The sequence below is a fragment of the Primulina huaijiensis genome, chromosome 12, assembly GCF_012295235.1.
Source record: "Primulina huaijiensis isolate GDHJ02 chromosome 12, ASM1229523v2, whole genome shotgun sequence".
Classification (NCBI taxonomy): Eukaryota; Viridiplantae; Streptophyta; class Magnoliopsida; order Lamiales; family Gesneriaceae; genus Primulina; species Primulina huaijiensis.
The window spans coordinates 2,605,690-2,630,830 of NC_133317.1; the positions used below are offsets into that span (position 1 = coordinate 2,605,690).

General features: G+C 34.3%; 5 protein-coding genes across 6 annotated transcripts; 3 read left to right on the forward strand and 2 right to left on the reverse strand.

Moving 5' to 3' along the window:
* Positions 1–2,798: 2,798 nt before the first annotated feature.
* Positions 2,799–3,591, forward strand: LOC140990367 (ethylene-response factor C3-like). The gene has a single exon (XM_073460038.1). It carries the CDS (start codon positions 2,908–2,910, stop codon positions 3,574–3,576), a length of 669 nt encoding a protein of 222 aa, XP_073316139.1. The 5' UTR covers positions 2,799–2,907; the 3' UTR covers positions 3,577–3,591.
* A 2,211-nt stretch (positions 3,592–5,802) lies between these two features.
* LOC140990575 (protein CHLOROPLAST J-LIKE DOMAIN 1, chloroplastic-like) lies at positions 5,803–11,175 on the forward strand. 2 transcript variants are annotated; one of them, XM_073460332.1, is made up of 10 exons: positions 5,807–6,004; positions 6,098–6,197; positions 6,389–6,493; positions 6,612–6,689; positions 7,475–7,530; positions 8,232–8,289; positions 8,440–8,565; positions 8,709–8,804; positions 10,391–10,462; positions 10,777–11,175. In XM_073460332.1, the coding sequence occupies exons 1-10, from the start codon at positions 5,895–5,897 to the stop codon at positions 10,837–10,839; spliced, it is 864 nt and encodes a 287-aa protein (XP_073316433.1). In that variant the 5' UTR covers positions 5,807–5,894; the 3' UTR covers positions 10,840–11,175. The 2 variants fall into 2 exon arrangements, with proteins under 2 accessions (XP_073316434.1, XP_073316433.1); XM_073460333.1 differs by lacking the exons at positions 10,391–10,462; positions 10,777–11,175 and adding an exon at positions 8,953–9,052 and having other exon boundaries at positions 5,803–6,004; positions 8,709–8,872.
* Positions 11,176–11,988: 813 nt separating this feature from the next.
* Positions 11,989–17,843, forward strand: LOC140989648 (elongator complex protein 1). The gene is made up of 5 exons (XM_073458958.1): positions 11,989–12,278; positions 12,637–12,970; positions 13,773–16,830; positions 17,157–17,249; positions 17,332–17,843. The coding sequence occupies exons 1-5, from the start codon at positions 12,114–12,116 to the stop codon at positions 17,642–17,644; spliced, it is 3,963 nt and encodes a 1,320-aa protein (XP_073315059.1). The 5' UTR covers positions 11,989–12,113; the 3' UTR covers positions 17,645–17,843.
* Positions 17,844–18,164: 321 nt separating this feature from the next.
* LOC140990091 (glucan endo-1,3-beta-glucosidase-like) lies at positions 18,165–20,970 on the reverse strand. The gene is made up of 3 exons (XM_073459668.1): positions 19,839–20,970; positions 18,573–18,855; positions 18,165–18,422 (listed from the first exon to the last, which is right to left on the reverse strand). Exons 1-3 carry the CDS (start codon positions 20,868–20,870, stop codon positions 18,394–18,396), a joined length of 1,344 nt encoding a protein of 447 aa, XP_073315769.1. The 5' UTR covers positions 20,871–20,970; the 3' UTR covers positions 18,165–18,393.
* Positions 20,971–22,089: 1,119 nt separating this feature from the next.
* On the reverse strand, positions 22,090–24,428 carry LOC140990178 (uncharacterized). The gene is made up of 6 exons (XM_073459756.1): positions 24,234–24,428; positions 24,051–24,137; positions 23,839–23,901; positions 23,599–23,700; positions 22,594–22,813; positions 22,090–22,517 (listed from the first exon to the last, which is right to left on the reverse strand). The coding sequence occupies exons 1-6, from the start codon at positions 24,312–24,314 to the stop codon at positions 22,402–22,404; spliced, it is 669 nt and encodes a 222-aa protein (XP_073315857.1). The 5' UTR covers positions 24,315–24,428; the 3' UTR covers positions 22,090–22,401.
* Between the last annotated feature and the right edge of the window lie 713 nt (positions 24,429–25,141).

The window sequence follows — 25,141 nt, forward strand, 5'->3', positions numbered from 1 at the left end:
AAACATATTCGAAAAACTAAAATTCTTTTTTAAATATGATAAGGAATCAAATTCATTTTTATTCCATGCGCATAACATGATTATACAATAGTCAGACATTGGTATCGGGTGTCGAGATTAGCGAAATATGTCATATTTTGTCAATGATCATGAGTTAGATAATAATATTTTCTCGAGCGAATATAGTGTGATTCACATGTTATTAATTAGTTCGAGAATTTATTGAGTGTACATTGTGCACTGATGGATAATGATTGTGTCTCTATCGTAGAGATGTTTAACGGGTTGGTTCAAATAAAAATTGGACCAGAACCGTCCCTTTATAAGAACCGATTTGGATGAACCAGAACCCAAATCGGCCCAAACCACCTGTCCATGTACATGATGATACTTTTTATTTATTAATGAAGAAAAGCCATGGACCATATTTGCCTTTTTTCATTCACATTATTGGAATATTTTTTTTATTTCCTATATTTCAATATTCATTTATAATATAAACTTTTGTCTTTGCTAAATATTATATATATAATTAACAACTTAAATTTTATAATGACATGTTGAGTTTCGGAAGAAAACGATCCGACGATCATAAAAATCGAATTTAATAAAAACCTATTTTTATTTTTTTATTAGTATAATTGAAATATTATTATTCTCAGCAGTATAATTGAAACATTTTTTATATAATATTTGTAACTTTCTCTATGTTATTTTATTGTAATTTTCATGAACATAACATTTTAGTTTTGGTGATGAATTGTTAATTTGATGGTTAATACAGAACCACATCTACCGTGAATGTTTTTATATTATTTGAGCTTCCGATTTGAATTAGTTTTTAGGTTTTATCTTAGAACTAGAACCGGAACAGAACCGGTTTTCGACCAGTTCTATATGGTTCTTGACCTTCGAGATCTGAACCAAAACTAGAACCGGAAAACCATTAAGCATGCTCTGTCATAAATTTTTTTTTTTAATAGATAAGATATAAATACAAATAGTCATCCCCATTTTCCTTCATTAAATCGCAAACGAAAGTTGATTGAAATTTTTCTGGCGGTAAATACGTAATCATAAACCTTTATTTTACTTATGCGAAATAATTAATATAAGGATTTTTCTTACATACACTGTCAAGTTATTTTACCAATCAAATTTGGAATTTGAGTTGAGGTGAGCTAAACAAGCTATTTGTGGTAATTATAATTTTGAACTAAGTTCAAATCATCAAAAATAAGACAAACTAGAATCATAAAAAATAAGACAAACTAGACATTCACTGTAAACATCTATGTTGAGATAACGTATGCATATTGGCAGTTAGATTGACACGTCAACGTGCTTACAGTAGTTGTCAAAGAGATCAACTATATATAATTAATTTGATATGATGCACATTTGTTATGAGTGTGGCTGAGCGGACACTTACATCAGTTTTTTTCCCAAAACATGGAAAAAGGGAAAAAAATGAAACTAGTCCTCACCAATGTTCGTTAAACAGTAGTCTCATCCACATATAAAATATAAGCTAGTGCACGTGTGACTGTCGATATATATATATATATATAATTAGATGTATGTGTACATATTATTGCATTGAAGGAATAAAAGACAATTTTTTCTACCTTTATTGATATTGCTTTTAAGACCACTTTTTCCTTTGCGCTGGGGCAAACAAGATAAATCAAACCCTTCAATCATCAAATTCAGATTACTTATTCAATTAAATTTTTTGTTCCTATTTGGAGCTTTTGACCACTGATAAATCTTTGAACTTCTCAAGACTTTCAAAAACTTCTGGAATTTGTTGACCATAATACCTACGAAATAGTGCCATAAATTTGTTCTTTAAAATTATTTCAGACCGAAACTCTCAAACACGCATCTTGATCGTCCAATTCCAACATGTTCAAAATTTTCGAAAATTGTAATTACACTGTTACTAATAATTATTAATGGATTAAAGCATGAATTTAAATGTCCTTCACTTTAAGAGTGTCCAAATATTCCAAATTTCGACAACATAATATAGCAGAACCTAACTATAAAATGACTATCAAAATTATGAAACACTCGGTTAGTTCGATCAAAGCTCGACTCAATCTTTGTTTTGATCACACTAAAGTAACTCCGAGCACCAACTTGATATTTAAATTTTGGAAAATTATGATAGAAGGATAATATATAGTAGTACTGCATAATTATTTATCACCACCAAAATCACTTTTGACCATGCACAACTGTGAGTGAACTATCATCTTTGTGGCTATCAAATGGTCAAACTTTCTCACAAGTTCAAATTAGTAACATGACTAATGTACATGTTAGCCAATTAGCATCACTTAAGACATGGTTTGTAAATGCTTAAAAAAGTATTTTTCATTTTTTTCTTTACGAATTTTTGAAATGGGATTTAGATTTTATTTTTACAATTATTAATGTTTAAATCCATTACCAAAAATAAACACACATTATAATATGGATAGGCCTATTTGGGATTGGTGCCTGTGAAATCAATCATAGGCTAATTGGTCACTTTACAAATCACCCTTCTTGCCAAGTGGACCAAATAGTACAAACCCACACACACATCGATGGTGACGTCACCAATGCCGCCATGGTCAAAATATGCTTTGACCCACGTGTGAGTGAAGACGGAAATTAGTTTAATAACGATCGATGATCTAACTTAATTAAGAACGTAATAATAAACATTTTTGTCTTAATACCACTCCTTCCCGCTCCCTATATATACTTGTCTGCAAATTCAGAAACTAGAATTCTCACTACCAAATCTGACCAAATCAAATCAAATCAAAACCAAAATTTCAAACCCCTGAGTCAAATCTGTAGCTTGCTAGCTATATATACTAACACACACACATACTGACATCATATTCATTCATGGATTCTTCCTACCTACATGACCCGTTCTCTCATTTCTTACCCGATTCGTCGTCGCCATATGGTGCAGCTCATTCTATTGAATCCCAGTTCCTTCCTTTCAATGAGAATGATTCCGAAGATATGATTCTGTATGGAGTTTTATCCGATGGGCATGATCAGATCATGAACCCGTACCACTCAAGTTCTGGACAATTTGTCGACGAGCAGGAGTCCGTCAAAGAACCAACGTATCGAGGTGTTCGGATGAGGCCATGGGGGAAATATGCTGCGGAGATAAGGGACTCGACTAGGAACAGCGTGAGGGTATGGATAGGGACGTTTGACACCGCGGAGGAGGCGGCGCTGGCCTATGATCAGGCGGCATTCGCTCTGCGTGGCAATTTGGCGGTGCTCAATTTCCCGGCGGAAGTGGTTTATGAATCTCTCAGAGAAACGGGGTGCACATTCGAGGCCGGGAGATCGCCGGTGTTGGCTTTGAAGAAGAGATACTCCATGCAAAGAAAAGTCAATACCAAGAAACAGAAGTACCAAAGCGGAGCGAGTGCTGACGAGAATATGTTGGTTTTGGAGGATTTGGGGTCGGATTACTTGGAGGAATTGCTTAGTTTGTCTGAGAATTCGGGGACCACTCAATCTTGTCTGAATGAGCAGGATTTTTATTTTTAAAATATATATTATAAATAAATTAATCACCGATGATTTATATATTTCTCAATATAATATATCAATTTCGATTCCTCGATTTCTTAATTTATCGATTAGATGTTCAATTTCGATTGGTAGAATTATTGCTGTGTGTGCTCCAATTCTTATATTGAGTAACGAATCTTTATCTGTGAGATGAGTCAACCCTACCGATATTCACAATAAAAAATAATACTCTTAGCATAAAAAGTAATACTTTTTCATAGATGATCAAAATAAGATATCCGTCTCACAAAATACGATCCGTCGAACCGTCTCACACAAGTTTTTGCCTAATATATTTGGTCAAATGGCCCACACTTCTAGTCTTATTTTTTTTCAAAACACAGGGGATGGATATAATCAAGCTGTTAGAGGAAGAAATGGATTTATATAATAACAGAAAGTCGCGAGTTCTAAACACACTTGTAAATTTTAATGATCTTAATTCATTGCGGAAAATTATGTTCAGTTTTGAAGTATGTTTTACCTATCTTACTCAATTCGAAGACCATTACCTTGGTGTTACATTACCTCTTTTTCCCTGATTTATCAGGTCCACTTGTTCATTAATCAGCTAACTAATTAATCAATTTAGTAATTTTTAATCCGTTAATAAATTAATAATTAACGTCTGTTTACTAAATGGAGTAATTATTCCATATCACTTTCAAAAAAATTCCAAATAAAATCCAAATCAACGCTAAAGTTAGATTGTGTTTTTTTAAGTTTCTCTGAAGTCTAATAATTAAATGTAAATAATTTTCATTTATTTAGAATATTTTTATCTATCAATATAAATATTTTGTATTTATTGATTTGATTTATGAAAAATGATAAATATACCACTACTCAATTTATTGTAATTAACTTTAATTATTCAAGTCAATTCAACGTGTTTATTTATTTAATATTTTTCAAAAAAATACATAACAATTTTTTTAATATTAATAAATAATCAAACTTATAATAATTTCATTCATTTTTGTTTTTGACAATATGACTAACAAAAAAATAAGACAATTATTTATATATGAAAAAGAGAATAATTATGTTAAACTATTTTCGATTGTGTAATTTTATAAATTTTAATATATTTAATTTATTATTATTATCCTTACATATGCGTTCATAGATTTTTAAAAGTATATTAATGTATCTGTTTCAAAAATAATAATAATAATAGTAATGTATCAATCAACCATACACACATTAGCAATAAAAAAAATATTTTTAAGAATCCCAAAGAAAAGAAAAAGCATGTGGAGAAAAATGAATTAATTAATTATTTTTCGTATTTATATTATTTGTAAAAAAAATGAAAGTGAGTAAACAAGTTTGAGATATTTATCAATTAAAAGTTCATCCAAATCTTTAGGTTGAATCAAAATGTTTTTATAATTGTACATTAGGCTTTAATTTTTTTGCTTAGTAGAATAACATGAAATCATTAAAACTTTATTAACATTTTGAATAGCTCTAGATTTTTGTAGAATTTTTAAAAGTAAGTTTGAATACAACTTGATTTTTTAAAACTATACAAAAGTTTACTTTGAATATCAATAAACTTTATTAAGTTATATAAAAGTTTAGGTAGCGTATCTTTAGAATTTTATACTCAAAATCACATAATTTAACCTATTGATTCAATTTTTTTTTATTTTGATGGAAAAATTTGTTAGTCACCTATGTTTTCATTCATGAGACAACAATGTAAAAACATTTCTTTTTGATTGACAAATAATTGTCAGATAAGTGCAATGCGAGAAGCACGAGCGACAAAATATCGGTCGGAAGAATCAAACTCTCAATAATTTGATAATACACTCACCTACTTCACCAACTCAAACATTATGTGAGATAACGACATGAAAACATTGAATTATTGTTTTTTGTTCTTGCTTTCTTCTTTTAGAAAATCATATTATTTATAAATGGATAAACATAAAATTCAATACAGAACATAATTTAAAATAAAACAAAAGGAGCTGAAATTGATAGATCTAAAAATTATTTAAACAATTATGAACTTAGTTTAAAAAATATAAAACAAGAGACATCACTGATCACTGTGTCCAAAAGCAAAATAATACTAAACGATATTTCATTGTTTTTAAACTTTATTATCTTTATCCTATTAAAATATTTTAACAATTTATTTTTTAGATAGTTTAATACATTTAACCAAATAATTTGAAAATTCACGATTCTGGACAAAATTCACCATATAAACCTTAACCCTGATCCCTGCCGCACTAACTCGAACACATTTCCGACAAACACCAAAATTCCTCAAATTCATGGCTCTGACAGTGATCCAAATCCTCAACACTTCACAATTGCTTCCTAGGAGATGCTTCCTCAAAGGTGGTTCACCTCCATCAGGTCAATTTCCCACTTCATTTCTCAGGTACAGCATTTGTCGTGCCATGAAAATTCACGTCAACTTAGTTTGGTTTTTCCACTACGTTTGAATCGAGGATTTGGGTTTTATTCTCTACAGGATTTCCAGAATTTATCCAGTGAGCAGCAAAGGTGTGGTGCGTGCTGCATTCTCAGCCGCCGGTAGTTCTGGTGCAAACAGTGATTTTAATCCATACGAGGTAATTTAGTATGCACATTTACCTGTTTGTTGCTACATTTGTGTTATTTAGGGGTGGCCCAGTCACTTGGATTTTTAGAAATTTTTATTGTCGAGTAATAAAATGTCTCTGTCTAGGTTGCTCCGGGCGGCGGGCTCCCAGTAGGTCCAACCGCTGTATAGTTGCTTGACTAATTTGTGTGTTTCATACAGGTTATAGGCGTGAATCCCCTTGAGGGATTTGATATGGTGAAGGCAGCTTATACCAAAAAGCTAAAGGATGCTAATAGGAGAGGTGACGAAGCCACCGCCGCCCGAGTAGGTTAATTAAAAATCTATTTTGCCATTATAACTTTTGTTAGATGTATTAGGAAGATGTTTGTATGTTCTAAACATTAGATTCCCACAAATTTACTCGTAAATCGTCCTTGTTCAGTTAGAAAAGGCCTACGACTCGATAATGATGTCGCAGCTGACGAAAAGGAAGAAGGGTGAGACAGTTGGTTCGTTTAAGGTATGTTTTTTTGGTATTTTTATGCATGTTTTAAATTTGTTAATGTTAAGATCAGTAACCTCGTGAATTACTGTCACGGATTTGCCTCCTCAACATAAATTAAGGAAGAAGGTTAGTCATGCAATGTCATATGCAAACAAGTTTATTCCAAGTACTCTTTTATCTGTAAGTTGCGTTTGCAAATATTAATTTGATTCGACTAGAGAGATTCCGTGTGATTGATTATGAAAGTGTCATGGATTTACTGTATGGATCTGAAATAATTGATTTCAAAACCTTAAAATTCAAATGTTTCTTAAGGGAATATATTAGAGAAATCATTTTGTAAGCTCTCTATCTATGAAATTGTCACTCAATCCTACAAGAAAGAAAACTTCAAACATGAGCAAAAGGCATTAGTAGGACAGTTAATCCCATTGAAGGACCATACGCTAGTCTTGTTTGGATCCACCAAAATTTTCCCTGGAAATTGGGTTTGGTGGTTAGAAGGTGCAAACTTTGTGTTCTGGCAATTTAGAGCAATATAAGTTTTGAGTTTAATAAAGAAATAGTTCACGTGTAGACACTTTCTCAGAAAAAAAAATCAACTGAATTAGGAATTTTAAGACGCCTGGTGCCAAATATGATTGGATATCAGCATGTAGATCTTGTGGTCGATAAGGATTCATTTCTTATACACCATTGTAGTTTGCAACCATATGATTCTTTGTTAATATTTGATTCCTTCAATCTAATATTTGCTTTTTATTTTTATTTTTTAAATTTTGTTTGTGAACAAAGCTCAGGTTTCAAAGGATATAAAGTACGCTGATAAGCAGCCAATTGTCCCATGGGGCCCAAGGTATGCCTTTTCATCAAGTAACGCCAACATAGAATGTGGATATTAATACTATTGCAAGTTAGTCAACTACTTGTTGTCTTTAACCTTTGTACCTCATTCTTTAAGTTAGAAAAATGCTCAAAACTTTTAGCTTGACTAGATAGTAACTGTTATGAGATCATTCTTGTTAGTCGTCACATCGGCTATATTAAGTTCTTTAGAGTTGTAGAGCTAGCTTTTGGGGTAAAGTTAAACACAAGTTCAAAATATTAACACGATATCATATCTCAGGTTCACCGTTATGTGCTAGATTGTCTTTATGGACACTCGTCTTGTAAACTTCACGTTTCAGCTGTTCATTCCTGAGCATGAAGAGGTGTGTTAGGTGTCCATAACGGTTGGAATAAGTTCTGGAGAGTTGTATATACGAACTTAGATAAACATCTCCTCTTGAGCTAGCTGTTGGGGTGATGATAGACCCAAGTCCATAATCTCAACAATTCTTACTCTAGATTATCTATCATTTGGTTTTGTATACTCTTTCCATGGATCTGTGTTGTATTTAGATATCTTAGTGATTGGAAATAGTGTTGTTAGCTTTCGATTTTTTATTCATTGTTCTATTTGACCTTTTCCGTCTATATCTCGTTTTCTCCTTCTGCTTAGAAACAGTTTTTTTTGCCATTACTTGACTATCTTCTATTCTTTTGTCAATATTTCAGATTTTCCAAATCTGCGGTCAAAGACATGCAAATTAACATGGCAATATCAGCTGTATTTGTAAGTAGGAGTTTGGCAGTGGTTGATCTTTTTTGTTGGATTCCGTTTTGTTTTCTAGGCTGAAATTTAGGAGGTAGAGTGGGACAGATTGACTATTATTTGGCATTTTACTTGGTCATTGACTGATCACTACATGTTTTTATTTTGCAGACAGCTTGGATATTTATCAAACGTAGCGCAGAGTATAAACCTTTGCAATTTATAGCCTTCGTGTTTGTCTATCGAATTTTTGAGAAGTTAAAAGCATTTGAAACCCCCTCATCTCCCACTTTTACGGTAAAGTTGTAAGACAAAATTGTTGAATGCTTTTACACGTGTGGTGATTTGTCCCTAAAAAAGCTTATTTTCTTTTTTTAGGGAAATATCATCCTAGAAGAATTTTCAACTTGACATTTCTTATAATATATCTGTAAATGCAGGAAGAAGGTGAGGATGAAGGTAGAATGTTGCGAATGGGAAAAAGGCTACTCCGATCTCTAGCCCTGGTTTTTGGTACCATAGCTTTTGCTTCTTTGGTAAGCTTAGCAATCAATTTTTTTCACCTGAAGGTAGTATTGACACCACGTGCATGTGAGATACCTGAGTTTAACAACTTGGAATTTATGAGTTCATGTTCAGATGATTATGGTGGTATTGACACCACGTGCTTGTGAGATACCTGAGTTTAACATCTTGGAATTTATGAGTTCATGTTCAGATGAAACATATAATCTTACTTGTAATGAGGTCACATTTCTGATCTGTATTGATCTTTCCTCTGTTCTATGTGTTCAAAAGGTTTAATTAGTGAAAATTAAATTTCATTAATTTCTACAAACATCTTGATAGATAGCCTTGCATTTGACATGAGTGGACAACCTCCACACCTTCCTTATCCCACAAGATTAAAATGACAATAAAAATGTATCAAGATTGACAATAGCATTGTGGCAAGTTCTTTTTCATCACCGTTTAAATTGGTTCTAACTTAAAAAAAAAGGTGACATTCGGTTGTCATGAAAGAGTATAATGGCCTTGGGTGTCCTTTTATTCATCATTTATCAAAATTTCTGATCAGTAGCAAGTTTTCCACACGGGACTGAACCTTTCCGTTAAAGATAGTAACACCTCACGTCATTAGGTGTTTCTGATAATATTTCAGGTTTCTCTTTTTGCTTCCTTATTTCCACATACTAGTGACAGATGCCCATTATCTGATCTGTGACAAAGTTTCTATTATCCAGTTTTGTAGGTGGCATGGTTTATCTAAGTAGGATTCCAGTATTTGATTCATTAATTGTTTTATTTTCCATTAACTATTTCTGGAATGATCACCAGTTTACTGAATCATTATGGTTCATTCATTCTTACTTAAAAGTAAAATCAGATACACTCGATGATTTAGGCTATGTTTTCTTGCTATGATAAGCATAAGAATATACTGATAATCTTAGTATAATCTTATCAATCTCATATTTACATGTTTTTTTATGGCTCGTACTGACTTGTAAAGCTCATTCATGATTACCTATTTTAGACTCTAAAACTCGATAATTTATCGCAAATAAAAAATGTGATTAATAATTATTTTTTTACTGATACTCTTTCCAATCAAGGAAAATTACATCTTCACTTCCAAAAAAATAATACATGAAAAGCTAATTTATAAAAATTATAAAACATGAATAAAAAATCAAATAATTTAATATATTATTTAATACATTTCATTTGATTTTATCCTTATTCATAGAATTTTTTTTACTCAATTTATTAATTTTTATTTTTAAACAATAAATAATATTTATACCCAATCTCAATTTTGCAAATACAAGTTAAAAATAAGATTATTTATTATAGACAGATGATAAAATTGTAACTCGTCATAATTTCAATCATAAAATTCATCAATCAAAGTAAACATGTTGTTGCTTATCCATCATTGTTTCACATCTTATAAAATTAGTTTAATAGTCTCAGTACGATTTATCCACGTGTAATCACATTTCAATAACTAAACACAGCTTTACAAAATCCAGTTATTTAGGTTAAAGTTAAGTTGTATTCTGTTTGGCTTATTTGGCTCGGTTTATACACTGACAGTTTCTCTAATGTTAAATTGTAGGGATACACTGGTATTCTGAATGTAGTCGAATATTCACTTGGCTATGTGCCAGTTTTCTTGCACAACAACCAGGTAATAACCATTGCCGTCCACCAGACACTTTCTTTGGATTAGATATTTGAAAATGGCCAAATCAGATTCATTTCCAAGGAAATTATATACCACCACTGGATGTTCCTCATGCCTCATAGAATGAGGCACATTGGGAAAATATAATAAGTTCTGCTGAGGTGCGCGACACGAAATGCGATAGACCAAATTGTGAATGATTTGTCTTTTCATTTAGATGGCCTAAAACTTAGCATCTTGTGCAAAATGACATGCATCGAATCAATTAAAAAATTCAGCAAATTAATTGCAATTGAACTCTGTTTCGCCTTACTCAGGAACTGCTCGTAACTGCATCAACGGCGCTCATGCTCTACGTTCTAGCCTCATTCTATCGGTGACAATTTTCCTTCTACATTGTCAACGATCCCAATGTTTGTCTGGGTGAACAGCAAGTTTCGCATGAAAGTTCCGAGCAGACTAAGAGTTTAAAACCGGTCTCTGCACGAGTTCGTATAATTGGGAGTTGAAAGAGGGTAGATCATATACTACAAAAAAGAGTCTAGATTAGAATGTGGTGATAGATATATATTAACCTTTTTATTATCTTGGATATTGCTTTCCATGTCAAAAAAAATACTGCTTTTAATGGTTTATGAAATTGTGATTTTGAAGATTATCATACCTACCATGTACAAACTACTATTTTCTATTGTAGTAGGCTTCGTCCGTGGAAACACACCTCTTTTTGCTCTGGCCTAGAAATAACTAAATTGCTCGTTTTATTTTTTTAAAAAAATATAGTCTTCTAATTTTCTCTCGTGTGTAAAAATGACTGATAAAGTCTGTTAGGTTCGTTTTGTTAAAATATTTAATTATCTTTTTTTTCACAAAAACTCATGTGAGACGATCTCACGGGTCAATTTTGTGAAATAGATATTCCATATGGATCATCTACGAAAAAATATTATTTTTTATGTTAAATATATTAATTTTTATTGTAAATATGAATACAATTGATCCATGAATAAAAATCCGTGAGGTTGTCTTATGAAAGATTTATTTTTTTTATGAAGGTCTATTTTCTAATTTCTTAATTAATATTTACTATCTTTTACAAAAAGGTTGATAAAGTCTGTTAGGTTCGTTTTATTAAAATATTTAACTAGAATAAAGAATAATATTGAATAAATTATAATATGTTTGTTTGATTGATTTATTTGGGATGGAATGTAAATTATCAAAATTTCATTTTTAATAATTAATAAAAAAAATAAAATCAAAGATACTAGAAATAATATTATAATTTTTCATTTAATGATTCTGATTATATAAAATAAATAATTAACGAATTTAATCAACATGATATAAATAATCAATACACAAAATTATAACCAAATATTTAAGTAAATTGGATTATAAACAATCCCATATGCAACCACCGAAATGTGGCAAGTTATATATATATAAAAAAGACGTGGTTGCAGTTGCAATAATATCAATCTTCAGGGGGTTGAATGCAGATAATGTATTAGGTTAATATATTTGCACTCTCCATCGACCTTCAGCTAAAACCCACAAAAACCTCAGTGAGGTAATTGTACTGTAGGCTTGGACCAACGACAAACTGCCAATCGAATTGAAAAATCCACCGAGGAATCGTGCAAAGGAAGAGATGAATAATCTGAAGATTTCTTGGGAGGTGGCTGCGAGGCTGCAGTTACAGTCTGAAAGTGTGGAGGATTTTCTCCGGTTGTCGGCCATTGACGTGGAGCGCGATCTCCTCTTCTTCGTTTCATCCTCCAATTTCATTTACACAATGCAGAATCTTTCATCTCAAGTATAAAAACATTATTTTTAATTTGTTATTTTCTGTTGTTTTGTTGTTTCTTGGTTGTACTGTCTTGCAGAAGTTAGCGGAGATGGGATTTAATATTTTTTTTGGATGTGTCGTGTGAAGATTATGGATGAGTGTTATGAATCACGATATTATGCATGTGTTTATAACAAATGCGCCTAGCGAAGCTGCATAAATAAAAAAGATTTTGTCTTTGATAAAACTTCATGATTTTTGAAATTGTCCAAATGGAAGGACTAATCTTTTTCCAAACTTGTTTTGATGATTATGGACCAAGTTTCTCGATCTCTCTATTGTTCTGTATCTATATATCTCCTGAAGAATCTTTTTCCGTAACCAGACTGAAGGAGCTTGGAGTAAGACCTCATCACCTGCTTCTGCTCATCTCATTGATCTAGAAGCAGGAGATTACATTACTTGTTTAGAATACGTCATGGAAAAGGAAGCCTTGCTCTTGGGAACTTCTTATGGTCTTCTATTACTCTTTAGTGTGGATGATAATGCAACAGAAATTGTTGGACGAGTCGAAGGTGGTGTCAGGTGCATCTCACTAAGTCCAGATGGTGATTTGTTCGGTATGGTCACTGGTTTTCAGCAGATTCTAGTGATGAATCTTGATTGGGATTTGTTGTATGAGATGGCACTAGATGATTTGTCAGAAGATATTGACGTACGTAAGGACTTTTTACCATATTCTTTAAATTTAAACTTGATGTGAGTCAATCATGTCATAAGCTGCCTCTTATGTTGTTTAACTTGATGACATCTGTTTCATTTTGTGCTTGTTTTTTTGGGTTTTGAAGGAAACTTTTTTCGCTATTAACGACGATAGTTCATAAAATTGTATATGGATAGTTTTGTGGTATAATAGTAAGATTCCATTAGGAGTTAACTTTATTCAAAAAGAGATTTTTGGAATGCCTTGGAATGTTTTCAAAATCTCGCATTCACACCTACTTCTTCGGGGAGACTTGCGCAAATGGATCTGTGCGAAAATTCGTTTTCAAGAATAGATTCCTCTTGTTATTTTGCACATACTCATTTTTGCAACTGGCTCCTATCTTTTGGTAGCTTTGCACATGGCAATTTCTTCTTGTGCCCTTTCCAGTCTTTCTTTTTTATCACTAGGCAACATTTATATTCCAATTGAAAATTTTTCCTGCGTCGTTGGTTGTAAGAGAGTGACGTGGTTTATGAAGGAAGCGTGGAGAAGATGCTCAGAAAAACATACCGCAACTATCATGGAAGTGTGAGCAGATGAGAAATAGCATTTACACCAATAGTTTGTGAAATATAAAAGTCAACATTATCCATCCAAGTTTAGGAAGAGGGAGGTGTTGTGGACTTTTTCTATGATCCTTTGCATTTTTATTGTCATTATACTGCAAAAATGTTTAGTGCTCAAGAATAAATGAACTTTAGAATTGAGATGGAGTTGTGCAGTTTATTCACATGATGTGTTGGATTGTGTTTCAGATGAATTAGCATCTTCTGCCGAAGTTTTGTTTCACAATCCCATTTCATGGAGGGGCGATGGCAAGTTTTTTGCAGCTCTAAGCAAGGCGCATGATTCATTTCCCTCAAATAAAAAGCTTAAAATTTGGGAACGTGACTCAGGGGCGCTCCATGCTGTCTCAGAACCAAGGCCTTTCATGGGATCAGCATTGGACTGGATTCAAAGTGGAGGAAAAATTGCTGCTGTCTATGATCGAATTGAAGAAAATAAATGCCCATCTATAGTCTTTTTTGAGAGAAATGGTTTAGAGAGAAGCTCATTCAGTATCAACGAGGGGATTGAGGCTACTATAGACTTTCTGAGGTTCAACTGTAACTCTGATCTTCTTGCTGCTATTGTTAGAAATGAAACATACGATACCCTCAAGATTTGGGTTTTTAGTAATAATCAGTGGTACTTAAAGCAGGAGATTAGATATTCAAGGAATGATAAAGTGAACTTCATGTGGGATCCGACAAAACCTCTTCGGTTGATTTGTTGGACTCTTAATGGCCAAATTATAAGCTATAAGTTTGTTTGGGTCACGGCTGTAAGGGATGATTCAACAGCATTTGTCATTGATGGCTCAAAGATACTGGTAACCCCATTAGCGTTGTCCCTGATTCCACCTCCTATGTATTGTTTTAGCTTAGAGTTTCCTAGCGCTATTCGTGATATGACTTACTGCTCCAAAGTTTCACAAAATCGTCTGGTTGCATCTCTGTCAGATGGAGGTTTAAGTATTGTGCAGCTTCCTCTGCTTGAACAATGGGATGAGCTTGAAGGGAACCATTTTAAAGTTGAGGCTTCATATTTTGGTACAGAATTTGGATCTTTGCTACATCTGTCTTTGTTGGATTCACACGTGCTTCTTGGTGTTTCCTATTTTCGTTTTGGTGATAGTGATGGCACTAAGAGAACCCCGTTTGATAAGGATGGCAGTCTAGGTTATTACCTGATGGAAATTGAGATCAGTTGCTCTGAAGATCAAATTCCTAGTTCAGTGACATCCTCAGGTTGGCAAAGTGAAATTTCGAGTCAGATTTATCTTGAAGGGGTGGTTATTGGTATAGCTCCTGTGCCATCTCGTAAATCTTTGGCATTTGTTCAGTTTGATGGTGGAAAATTATCTGAGTACATCCCAAAGGCTGGAACAAATAGAGGAGCCAGTCTTCGTAAATGTGACAATAAGAATTTCTTGTTTTCCTGCCCTCAGATGGATATTGCTCAAGTTGGAGATTTTACACCAGATAAATTGTTACTCCTTGGGCTTGATGACAATGGCAGCTTGCATACTGAGGGAAGGATATTATGTAAGAACTGCAGAAGCTTTTCATTTTACTCGAATTCTGGCGATTCAACAATGACTCATTTGGTGATTGCAACGAAACATGATTTACTATTTATTGTTGACTTTGGTGATATTGTGCGTGGAGAATTGGAACAGAAGTATGAGAATTTCATGCCTATTGTGAAGAGTAGAAAGTCTGAAACTGAAAGCATTTATATAAATATATGGGAGAGAGGGGCCCAGGTTGTGGGTGTCCTCCATGGAGATGAGTCTGCTATCATACTACAGACACCTCGAGGAAATCTTGAATGTGTGTATCCCAGAAAATTGGTCCTTGCTTCAATTGTAAATTCTTTGGACAAAGGTCATTTCAGAGATGCCTTGCTCATGGTAAGACGACATAGGATAGATTTTAATATTATTGTTGATCGTTGTGGTTGGCAAACCTTTGTTCAGTCAGCTGCAGATTTTGTCAGACAGGTGAGGAATTTGAGCTACATAACAGAGTTTGTTTGTGGCTTGAAAAATATAAATATCATGGAGACACTGTACAAAAATCACTTGTCCGCGCATCACATAAAGGAGGAGTGCAAAGACGTAAAGGTCTCAAATGGTGATAATATAGTAAACTCTGTCCTGATGGCCATCCACAAGGCGCTTGAGGAGCACATCGAGGATAGTCCTTCAAGAGAGATTTGCATTCTGACCACTTTAGCTAAAAATGACCCCCCAGCTCTGGAACAGGCTTTGGAAAGAGTAAAGTTTATCCGAGAAATGGAGCTCTCGGGAACTGATGATTCAAAGAGAACGTCTTACCCTTCGTCCGAGGAAGCTCTGAAGCATCTGTTATGGTTGTCTGATATAGAGGCGGTTTTTGAAGCTGCTTTGGGGCTTTATGACTTAAATCTTGCCGCTATTGTTGCGTTAAATTCACAGAAGGATCCTAAAGAATTTCTGCCACTACTTGAAGAATTGGAAAACATGCCAATGCTTTTGATGAAGTATAAAATAGACCTTAAACTGAGAAGATATGAAAGTGCTCTCAGGCACATTTTTTCTGCGGGAGACCCTTACTATAATAATTTTACAGACCTGATGATAAACGTTCCTGAACTATATCCTCTAGGTCTTCAGTTGATTGATCAGCCGCATAAAAAACGGCAAATTCTTGAAGCATGGGGAGATCATCTTTTTTCTTCAAAATGCTTTGAGGATGCTGCTACCACCTATTTGTGTAGCTTCCATCTAGAAAAAGCTCTAAAGGCTTATCGTGCTTGTGGCAATTGGAGGGGGGTTCTGACAGTAGCTGGCCTCATTAAACTTGGGAAGGATGAGCTTTTGCATCTGGCGCGTGAACTCTGCGAGGAGCTTCAGGCACTTGGTAAATTAGGTGATGCTGCTAAAATAGTATTAGATTATTGTGGTGATATAAACAATGGTATCAGCTTATTGGTCCAAGCAAGAGAATGGGAAGAGGCTTTGAGAATTGCTTTTCTGCACCAAAGAGGCGACCTGGTTTCAGTAGTGAAAAGTTCTTCTCTGGAGTGTTCTAGCTTGCTTATTGGAGAATACAATGAAGGGATGGAAAAAGCTGGCAAGTACTTGACCCGCTACTTGGCTGTTCGTCAAAGAAGATTGTTACTTGCTGCAACAATCCAATCTGATGAGCGATCTGTGGGCTATCTTGATGATGAAACAGGTTCACAAGCTAGCACTACTTTCAGTGAGTTGAGTGCATATACCACAGGGTAAGTTGCCTAATCTTCAGCTCTCTCTAGCATATAGTTTTGTCATACTTCCTTTTGTTTAGAGTTACTTAGTTTTGCTAGTAATGTTGGCCAATATCTTTTAGCGTGCACCTCTGCCTATTGAATCATGCTAGGATGGGAGGTCACTCATTACCATCAGTAATCTATTGACTTCTACTTTTCAGTGATACAAATTGGTGCCAATTGGCTTCGATGGACTTTTGTTTTCTTTATCTAAAACCATGAAGCCATCAAATACCAAATTGTGAAATCTTCGAATTCACTTGGACATGCTTTGTACTATTTGTCTCACTTATCTTGAGCAGGACCAAAAAGGGTTCAGCTGCATCGACTTCCCTGAGCATGTCTGCTAGGGGCAGAGGGCGTCAGCGAAATAGAGGAAAAATAAGAGCTGGAAGGTAAAATATTACTTCTATGTATATTTTATATACCTTAATCGGGGGAAAACCCCTCATAAGAGAAGTGACTTTTGCTATCCAGCCCGAGCGAGGAGATGGCTTTAGTAGAGCATTTGAAGGGCATGTCTCTAACCGAAGGAGCAAAATGTGAGCTTAAATCTCTACTGACTTGTCTTGTGATGCTTGGTGAAGAAGAAACTGCTCGGAAATTACAGCGTAGTGCTGAAAAGTTCCAAGTCGCTCAAATTGCAGCGGTAAAGTTAACTGAGGATGCGATGCCCAGTGATAAGGTTGATGAAGATGTGTTCTTGTTGGAACGTTACATTCAGAATGTGCGCAAGGAACCACTGCATAATTCAGAGGCCTTCTCTTGGATGTCGAAAGTATTGCCTTGATCCTCTCCTTCAACTGTCCATGTTATTTTTGCGCTCTGTAAAATTTACTTTCTGAAGCCATGAGATAGCAAGAACGGTGAATTCTCAACAATGTTTTGAACTTGGGCTAGTTCTATCTTCCATTTGAGGCAGGCTGATGTACAGATATTACTATGATGTATGTATAAGAACTAAAGCGTTTATGTGCGCTCTTTGTCATGATTAGGATTATGATTAATATGATGGTAATTATAATCAAATACTGTAATCTAATTCTTAATATAATGTTTTGATGAAATTATTAAATTTATTACGGGATTTTTATATCTTGGTATAAAAAAATAGGGGTAATTCGATGTCCCAAAAAACGATTTAATAACAATTCCACTCAATAGGGATATAGATATATAGGAAACGTCAATAATGTAAAAATATCCACCCCTAAATACGTAAAATGAAATTTTTGTTTAGAGAACAAATTGAAATATTAAAATTAGGAAAGAGTTCATGACATTTTTTCAGCGACTATTTCAATTTTGATAGATATCAGTTAAATCAAGAATTACGTAATTCACGCTGTTAAAAAAAAACCGACGATATTTATTACTGACTAAATAGACGACAGGATGCCAGTTTCCACTTGTATTATGGAATTAATAAAGTAAAAAAATTTATTAAAATTAAGGGATCCAAAATTCATAAACTATGCCGAGACGAAGTTCCCAGTTACAATGTATCCTCATCCTGGTTCCATCCAGCTTCTTGTGGATTTAAGAAGTATACCTGCATGCGCCATAACCTGACCAAAACAAATACACACACACACACACACACACACATATATATCAGATACACATTCAATTTATTATGATAATAATTAGATTTGTGTTCGATACCCAAAATGGATAACAATAATTGCTGTAGAAATAAGGGAAAGATGAAAACGTACTGGGGTCGTTGACAGTGAGGATGCCAGAGCCGGCGAAGTCACAGTTGAAGTCATTTCTGCCTTCAGCTTGGTAGTAAGCATTCATTATAAAGGACGCATGTGCCCGCACCGTGTTGGGGTCGAAGCATGAGTCACCGGGCTGAATCGGACCACAGTTTACCCCTTGGCTGCACACGTAGTTTATGTTGGACTGCAGGGCTGCGTCGGTTGCCGTCGGCTTCGGCACACACCATTTCTTCCCTGCTGTTGGCGCCGGTGTAGGAACAGGCTGCACCCATCGTAATATTCATTCAGATCAATACATCATTGTTTGTTTATTTCAAACTTATTTTAGTAAATCTATGACATTTTTCTTCTTGTATATAATAGAATTTACTTTTTTATTAGAATACAAAAAAGTGCAATTACATAATTAAAGCTCAGGCATAAAATTGGGAGACTTAAAATTTGAACATAAGAAGTATAAACAAAACATAATAAAGAAAAAAACACGTGGAAAGGCAGAAGTATGTTGGAAGATAGAATATTTCGAAATAGGACCAACATACGAATAAAAATAAGTGAATGAGTAAAAAATTCAATATACAACGCATGCACCTTTATTTTTAACAGATAATATAACTGTAAATTCATGTGCTAAAGTTTTTCTTTTCTTTTCATTTTCTTCGAAAATTGTGAATTCTAATGTTCATATACATTTTTTTTAATCAATTAGATATAATATATATGTTTTAGATTCTCAAACATTAAACCAAATGATATAAATAATAGAAATTATGATAAATAAAAGAAAAGAGGTGAGTTTTTATTTTTATTTTTTCCGTGACAATTGGAGACATAAATGCCCACCAAAGCACTTTTTAATTCAGTTTGATTTATTACTACCTTACGTTCGAATAATTTAACTTTGTCATAAAAAATTTTGTACAGATAATTAATAGATGAGATGGTAAACTGATGACAAAAAGCATTACAATTTATACACAATTAAATAACTAATCATGTTNGTCATTGTACACTGATCTTGGTTGTTACTGTCTGGATAACGATGATGTGCAAGTAGAACAATATATAATTATCGTATTAAGGATTTCTTGCTCATTATTTACTTGGCCTTAGTCTATGCTGCTTCATTGGTAGAAAACATGTTACGCTGATATTTTGATGTATATCCTCTTGTTTTTACTAGGCATGCACATATTTTGCAGTTAGTTTCCCATATTTGAATTGGTAAAAGTTTTAGATGTTGAATATATATATTCCAACGTCGTATACGACGGAGAAATCTGGTCGGAAAAGCCCGAAATTCCTTTCTGCTAGAGAGCCCGTTTTCTGATTCTCGTTAAACAACGCGAAGATATATGTCTCAAACCTCCGGTGCGGCATCAATGGCGTCCCTCTCCCAGAATTGTACTGCCTCACAAGACCTTCATTGTACGACGCCGCATTCTCGACCGAGCATTTGGGCTGCTCAAACGTCTCCCCCTGCGATGCCCACCCCGTCTCGCCGGCTACAATGTCGACATCTCCGTAACCCAGTCTCTTCATTGACATGTACACATCGTCCAATAACAAATCGAACATGTTTCCGTAGGTTCTTTTGGAGTATATGTCATAATATCCTTTGTTTGGTCGGAACAAAGCAAAATCTGCCTTCTCAGGGCTGTATCCAAAATACGGGTATGAGTTCACCATGAAAGGAGACTTCGATTCACGGAGGAACTGGAGCATTGGAGCGAGTACCCCGACATCCCAGCCGGGTCGGAACATGCCCAGGCTCGGGGGTTCGGATCGTTTGAGGATTCCGAGAGAATGAGCTGTCGTCACCTTGATGTCTCTGATCCCGGAGAGGAGAAGAGCTTTGTGGACGCTTCTCATAGCCGATACGAGGTTGTCGATGAGGTTCTGTGGGCCCCAGTGGAGGATTTTGTTGCCAACGAGGATGTAGTTGATCTTCGTCCGCGGGTAGAATGGCTTGATGTTTTCAGCCACCCAGCGGCGGGCGTAGCGGACGTTGGTTAGACTGAGGATCTCGCCGTTAGGCACAGTGACGGCGACGAGTATCCCCGTGTCGGCGAAGGCCCGGAGGATGTCTGGGTTGACATCAAAGAGTTTAATACGGTCGATGGTCGTCCTGTCTTTGAGGAACGCGGCGACTTGAGCAGGCGGAGGGAGGTTGTCCCCGAGGGTGCCATAGTTAACGCCTATGCAGTCCACGGCGGTGATGTGGAGGAGGGCGACGAAGACAGCGGCGGCGGAAGGTTGTAGAGAATGACGAATCCTTGACGACACCGCCATATGTAATGGATAAATTAAAGCAAGAAGAAGAGAAAGTGAAGAGGATTATTACATACAAATAAAGAAATGATGATGAACAGTGATTGCACCAATGGTGGAAGAAAATGGTCAAAAAAGGCAATCCTTCGTAGACCAATGCCTATATATTAATTTAAATATTATATTTACACATATATTAAATAATAATATTCAAGATTTTACCATTTTATATAATATATTATGCATATATAAATAGATTATGACGATGATCGTGATATTTGAAAATCGGATGCCATTTGGTGATGTTGATATGATTTAGGTAACAAACGAGTCCATAAAAAGTTATTTCATTTTTTTTCATCGAGTTCAGGTAGAGATCTAAGATTTTGAGCGTCCGACCCGAAAAGTACTATTTTGAGCTCTAGCGGGTGTTCCCAGACAAACGAAGCAATCTTTCTGTCAAGACGTTCAAATCTGGCATGCCGCTTATGTATAATTTCTATTTTTTAAGCAAACAATTTCCAATAAAAATTTCAACCATTTTTTGGATTTAGGGTTTTTTATTTATAAGAAAAATACACTAATTTTTCCCGGTACTATAATTTTCATTTATTTTATGTTTTATTAAAAGATAGATTAATAATAAGTAATAAAAATCTATCTGTATACATTAGCACATATTACGAGAAAACGCGCATTCAAAACGAGAGTGGTGTTTGATGGTAAAAGATTATTACGCGTTTAAAAAGCGTTGAGTTCGTTTCCAATCCCGAATATGATTTACTTAAAAAAAATCAAATAATTATATATAGTCTAGATTAAATACAAATAATTTACAATAAAATCCACAAGATAAAAATAATGTATAATTGTGGGCATTAATAGTTACTTGCAAAACCTGTGTGAAAAATATAATTTATTACTGATAATTATATATTTTTTTAAAATTGATAGAGATGAAGATATGAACAAGTTCCTTTCTATTGCCCTCCCCTTTGTACACAAGGGCTGGCGGGCTGGCTTTCTTCTGGAAACATGTTTTTTCTTTCGTTGGATCTGAGTTTTTGGCCACCATGAACGACCTTTTCTAAATTTACACTTGATATGAGCCATAATCTCTCTTTTTCTTTTTTTTTTTTCCCTTTTTATGTATCATTGATTTCAAGCAATTTACCCACGCATGTGTGAAACTTGTTTTTTGTAAATAAATAAATATATAAGGAAAAATATTAGAAATATAAACTCAAACCATTAGAACATCTCAAAACAAAGATTGAATCACCGTGAAAATATGACTATGAGCTATGAAATTGTGTTGGAGAAAAGCAAAATATAAAGTTATAAAATTGACAAGCTGTTGCTTCCAAAAAGATTCAGAATTCTTCATCTGCTCGTCATTTTCAATGCTCCTGTCGTCCAAATTCAGCTACATAAATTTGTATGGACAAGTTTTCAAAGACTTGAGGTCCTGACTCCGAGTCACACAGATCACTTCAAGCTCATGCTTCCCACATGCATCCGAGAAAATATAAAATATGTAATTCTTGATGCCTTAAGGTTGCTTCAATCCTTGGCAAATAAGATAAATCTCTCTGGAACAAGATCTAGTTGCTCGAGGCCTCAGCCAGGATGCCTTTCGGAAGAGTGGTTTACATATTTGGCTCAATTCTGCAGATAAAAAATTCTAAATAATTAAAAGGCTCATATAGAAAGGTAAAGAAATTTTAGGAAAATCAGCAACCACCTTTTACATCTTCACTTTCAAGAAGCTTGACAACTAGGTGTCCCCCAGGTTGCAGTACACCAGAACCATCGGATCGCGTCTCTGAACGAGCAAGGGCATCAGTCCCAACTGCCAAATTGATTGCTTGCATCCCCAGTTCAGTGGATAAAGCAGAATCTCGATCAGTGATTCCAGAAACAGGGGGACACAGGTCGGACAGAATCACGGAGAAGCCTCTACTCTAAATACAAGAAAAAAACTAGATCTTAATATCACAAGATCAGAACACAAATGAATTGTTGCTTTTAAATAGAATCACGGAGAAGCCTCTACTCTAAATACAAAAAAAAAACTAGATCTTAATATCACAAGATCAGAACACAAATGAATTGTTGCTTTTAAATAATTAATAGATCGTCACAGAGAATGTAACACAAGCCTGTAAAACGATTTAACTTAGAAACCAAAATATGTAGAAATAAGCTATTCTTTTAGCTTCTATAAGAAATAACCACTCAAACACTGTAAAAACAGCAAAGACAAATGAATCAAAACAAATGAGAAACTTTTATCACTCCTACAACTAAGCACTCTAATAACAATTCCCAAATAATAAATAATGTTTGAATTTCCATCCACTGAAACAGATATGAATGTTGTGATTTTTCCTTTCTTCGTAATTTTTTTGTTCTGTCAATCATAGCATCTGAACCTCAAATTTGATGTTTCCCATGTTGTTATTCCAGAATTACACCTTGCTGCCAACTGAGTTTCCATGAAAAAAAATAAAGAACTTTGAAAAATGTATTCAAGAGCTCAATAACACATTCTGTTGAATATTTGAGATCAAAACCAAGACCAAGAGTCGTTGAAAACTAAATTACGAATTAACAAACACTAGGTAACTGCAGAAGATTGATCTTGAAAACAAGGACAGTATTTGCAGTAAACGGAAAACAATAAACAATACACTCAATTATATTAGAATCCGAAAATTGATCGTTTCTACAAAAAACAATTGTATACCTGCGGAGAGAGAGCTTTAACTTGTTCCCTTGGGAAACTCATAACATCAGCACAAACAGTTTTAACCCTTGAATCACAGTACAGAGATGGAACCTTCACCTTCTGTCCTGCCACAAATCGATAAACAGTTTTCAAAACACCAAACTAAAGAGCCATCTTATTATCTCAAAAACAAATTAAACAAAATAACACACAATGACATCGCAAAAGCATAGAGAATCGAATGGATGGAGGCATTACCTTGATGTCAATCCCAACAACAGCTCCTCCTTTTATCAATGGGCCCAAGTTTTGACAAGCGACCTAGATCATCATAATACCCATTAAATTACATTTTTTGTCCCATTAAAATTTGTTCGCGAAAAATAACACTGATAATCACATTCATTTTGTCCTCAAGACACATGAAGAAACTAGTAACTAAAAGAGATGAGCGTGTTACCATCGGTTACCTGAAGCCAAGCGCCGGGAGCACACCCAAGATCAAGAACAGAAGAACCAGCTGTTATGAGTTTGTACTGCTTCTGCATCTGAACCAACTGCACTTTCCCAATACCAATTTCAAGAAAGAACGAGAAAATAACATTTCTACACACTAACTGCGCATAATACACAACTGGGTTCAAAGGAGATACCTTGAAGGCAGAGCGGGCAACATAACCCAGTCGCTGAGCTTCTCTATAGAAGAAATCGGGCGTTCCTGCCCCTCCACTCATTCTGATCTAGGAACGTTGCTGCGGGTACCTACCCAGGATCGGTTTTCGTCATACACTGGGCGACTCGCAATTGGAAATACAATAGTCGCAGTGTGCAAAGGCTCCTGAATATTTTCTCGTGAGTTTTTGTTGAAGTACTCGGACGCTCATGTAAATTCAAACCAAAAAAATCGAATAATGTATCGAAACCGAAAACTAAATTTTATAATTCGGATATAAATGTTAAAATCGAAATTTATTTGATTCGGTTTCGGATTATATATATGTCAAAATCGAATCCGAAACCGAACCGGCCGAAAAAACCGAAATTTCATTAAATTAATAATTTTATTTTTATTATATATATTTTTAGATGATATCAGTGAATGATGAATTATTTTGAATAACATTTAGTTGATTGTTGTTTATGTAATTCATTTAGATTTTTATATTTAAATGTTTTACTAAAAAATCATGTAAAAATATAACATATTATATTTTACAATATATTTATCTTATTAATTTAAATAGTTGTATCAAAACTGAAATAACGATCAAAATAACCGAACCATTTTGGTAGAAAATCGAACCGAACCGAAGAAAAATGGTTTGGATATCGGATTATATATTTGTAAAATCGACAACCGAAAAAACAGAAATAAAAAATCAAAAACCGAACTGAACCAATCGATGAACACCCTTTTTAATTTTAATGGTCCTTTACTTTGCTTTTGGTGTGTAACCTATTTTAATTTTAATACCTACATTTTTTACAACATAATTAATTTTAGTTCTTCATGTGTGTTGAGCTTCAAATCTAGTTTGGTAAAATTAATCAGTTCTATCAA

Coding starts and splice junctions, on each gene's coding strand:
- LOC140990367 (XM_073460038.1), top strand. CDS start 2,908: ATGGATTCTTCCTACCTACATGACCCGTTCTCTCATTTCTTACCCGAT.
- LOC140990575 (XM_073460332.1), top strand. CDS start 5,895: ATGGCTCTGACAGTGATCCAAATCCTCAACACTTCACAATTGCTTCCT. Junction 6,494..6,611: donor ACGAAGCCACCGCCGCCCGA/GTAGGTTAATTA, acceptor GTCCTTGTTCAG/TTAGAAAAGGCCTACGACTC. Junction 8,805..10,390: donor CCATAGCTTTTGCTTCTTTG/GTAAGCTTAGCA, acceptor GTTAAATTGTAG/GGATACACTGGTATTCTGAA.
- LOC140989648 (XM_073458958.1), top strand. CDS start 12,114: ATGAATAATCTGAAGATTTCTTGGGAGGTGGCTGCGAGGCTGCAGTTA. Junction 12,279..12,636: donor TGCAGAATCTTTCATCTCAA/GTATAAAAACAT, acceptor TTCCGTAACCAG/ACTGAAGGAGCTTGGAGTAA. Junction 12,971..13,772: donor GTCAGAAGATATTGACGTAC/GTAAGGACTTTT, acceptor ATTGTGTTTCAG/ATGAATTAGCATCTTCTGCC.
- LOC140990091 (XM_073459668.1), bottom strand. CDS start 20,870: ATGGCGGTGTCGTCAAGGATTCGTCATTCTCTACAACCTTCCGCCGCC. Junction 18,856..19,838: donor ATTTCTCCGTCGTATACGAC/GTTGGAATATAT, acceptor TCTGAATGAATA/TTACGATGGGTGCAGCCTGT. Junction 18,423..18,572: donor CCTCACTGTCAACGACCCCA/GTACGTTTTCAT, acceptor TGTTTTGGTCAG/GTTATGGCGCATGCAGGTAT.
- LOC140990178 (XM_073459756.1), bottom strand. CDS start 24,314: ATGAGTGGAGGGGCAGGAACGCCCGATTTCTTCTATAGAGAAGCTCAG. Junction 24,138..24,233: donor TTGCCCGCTCTGCCTTCAAG/GTATCTCCTTTG, acceptor GGGAAAGTGCAG/TTGGTTCAGATGCAGAAGCA. Junction 23,902..24,050: donor CTCCCGGCGCTTGGCTTCAG/GTAACCGATGGT, acceptor ATGATGATCTAG/GTCGCTTGTCAAAACTTGGG.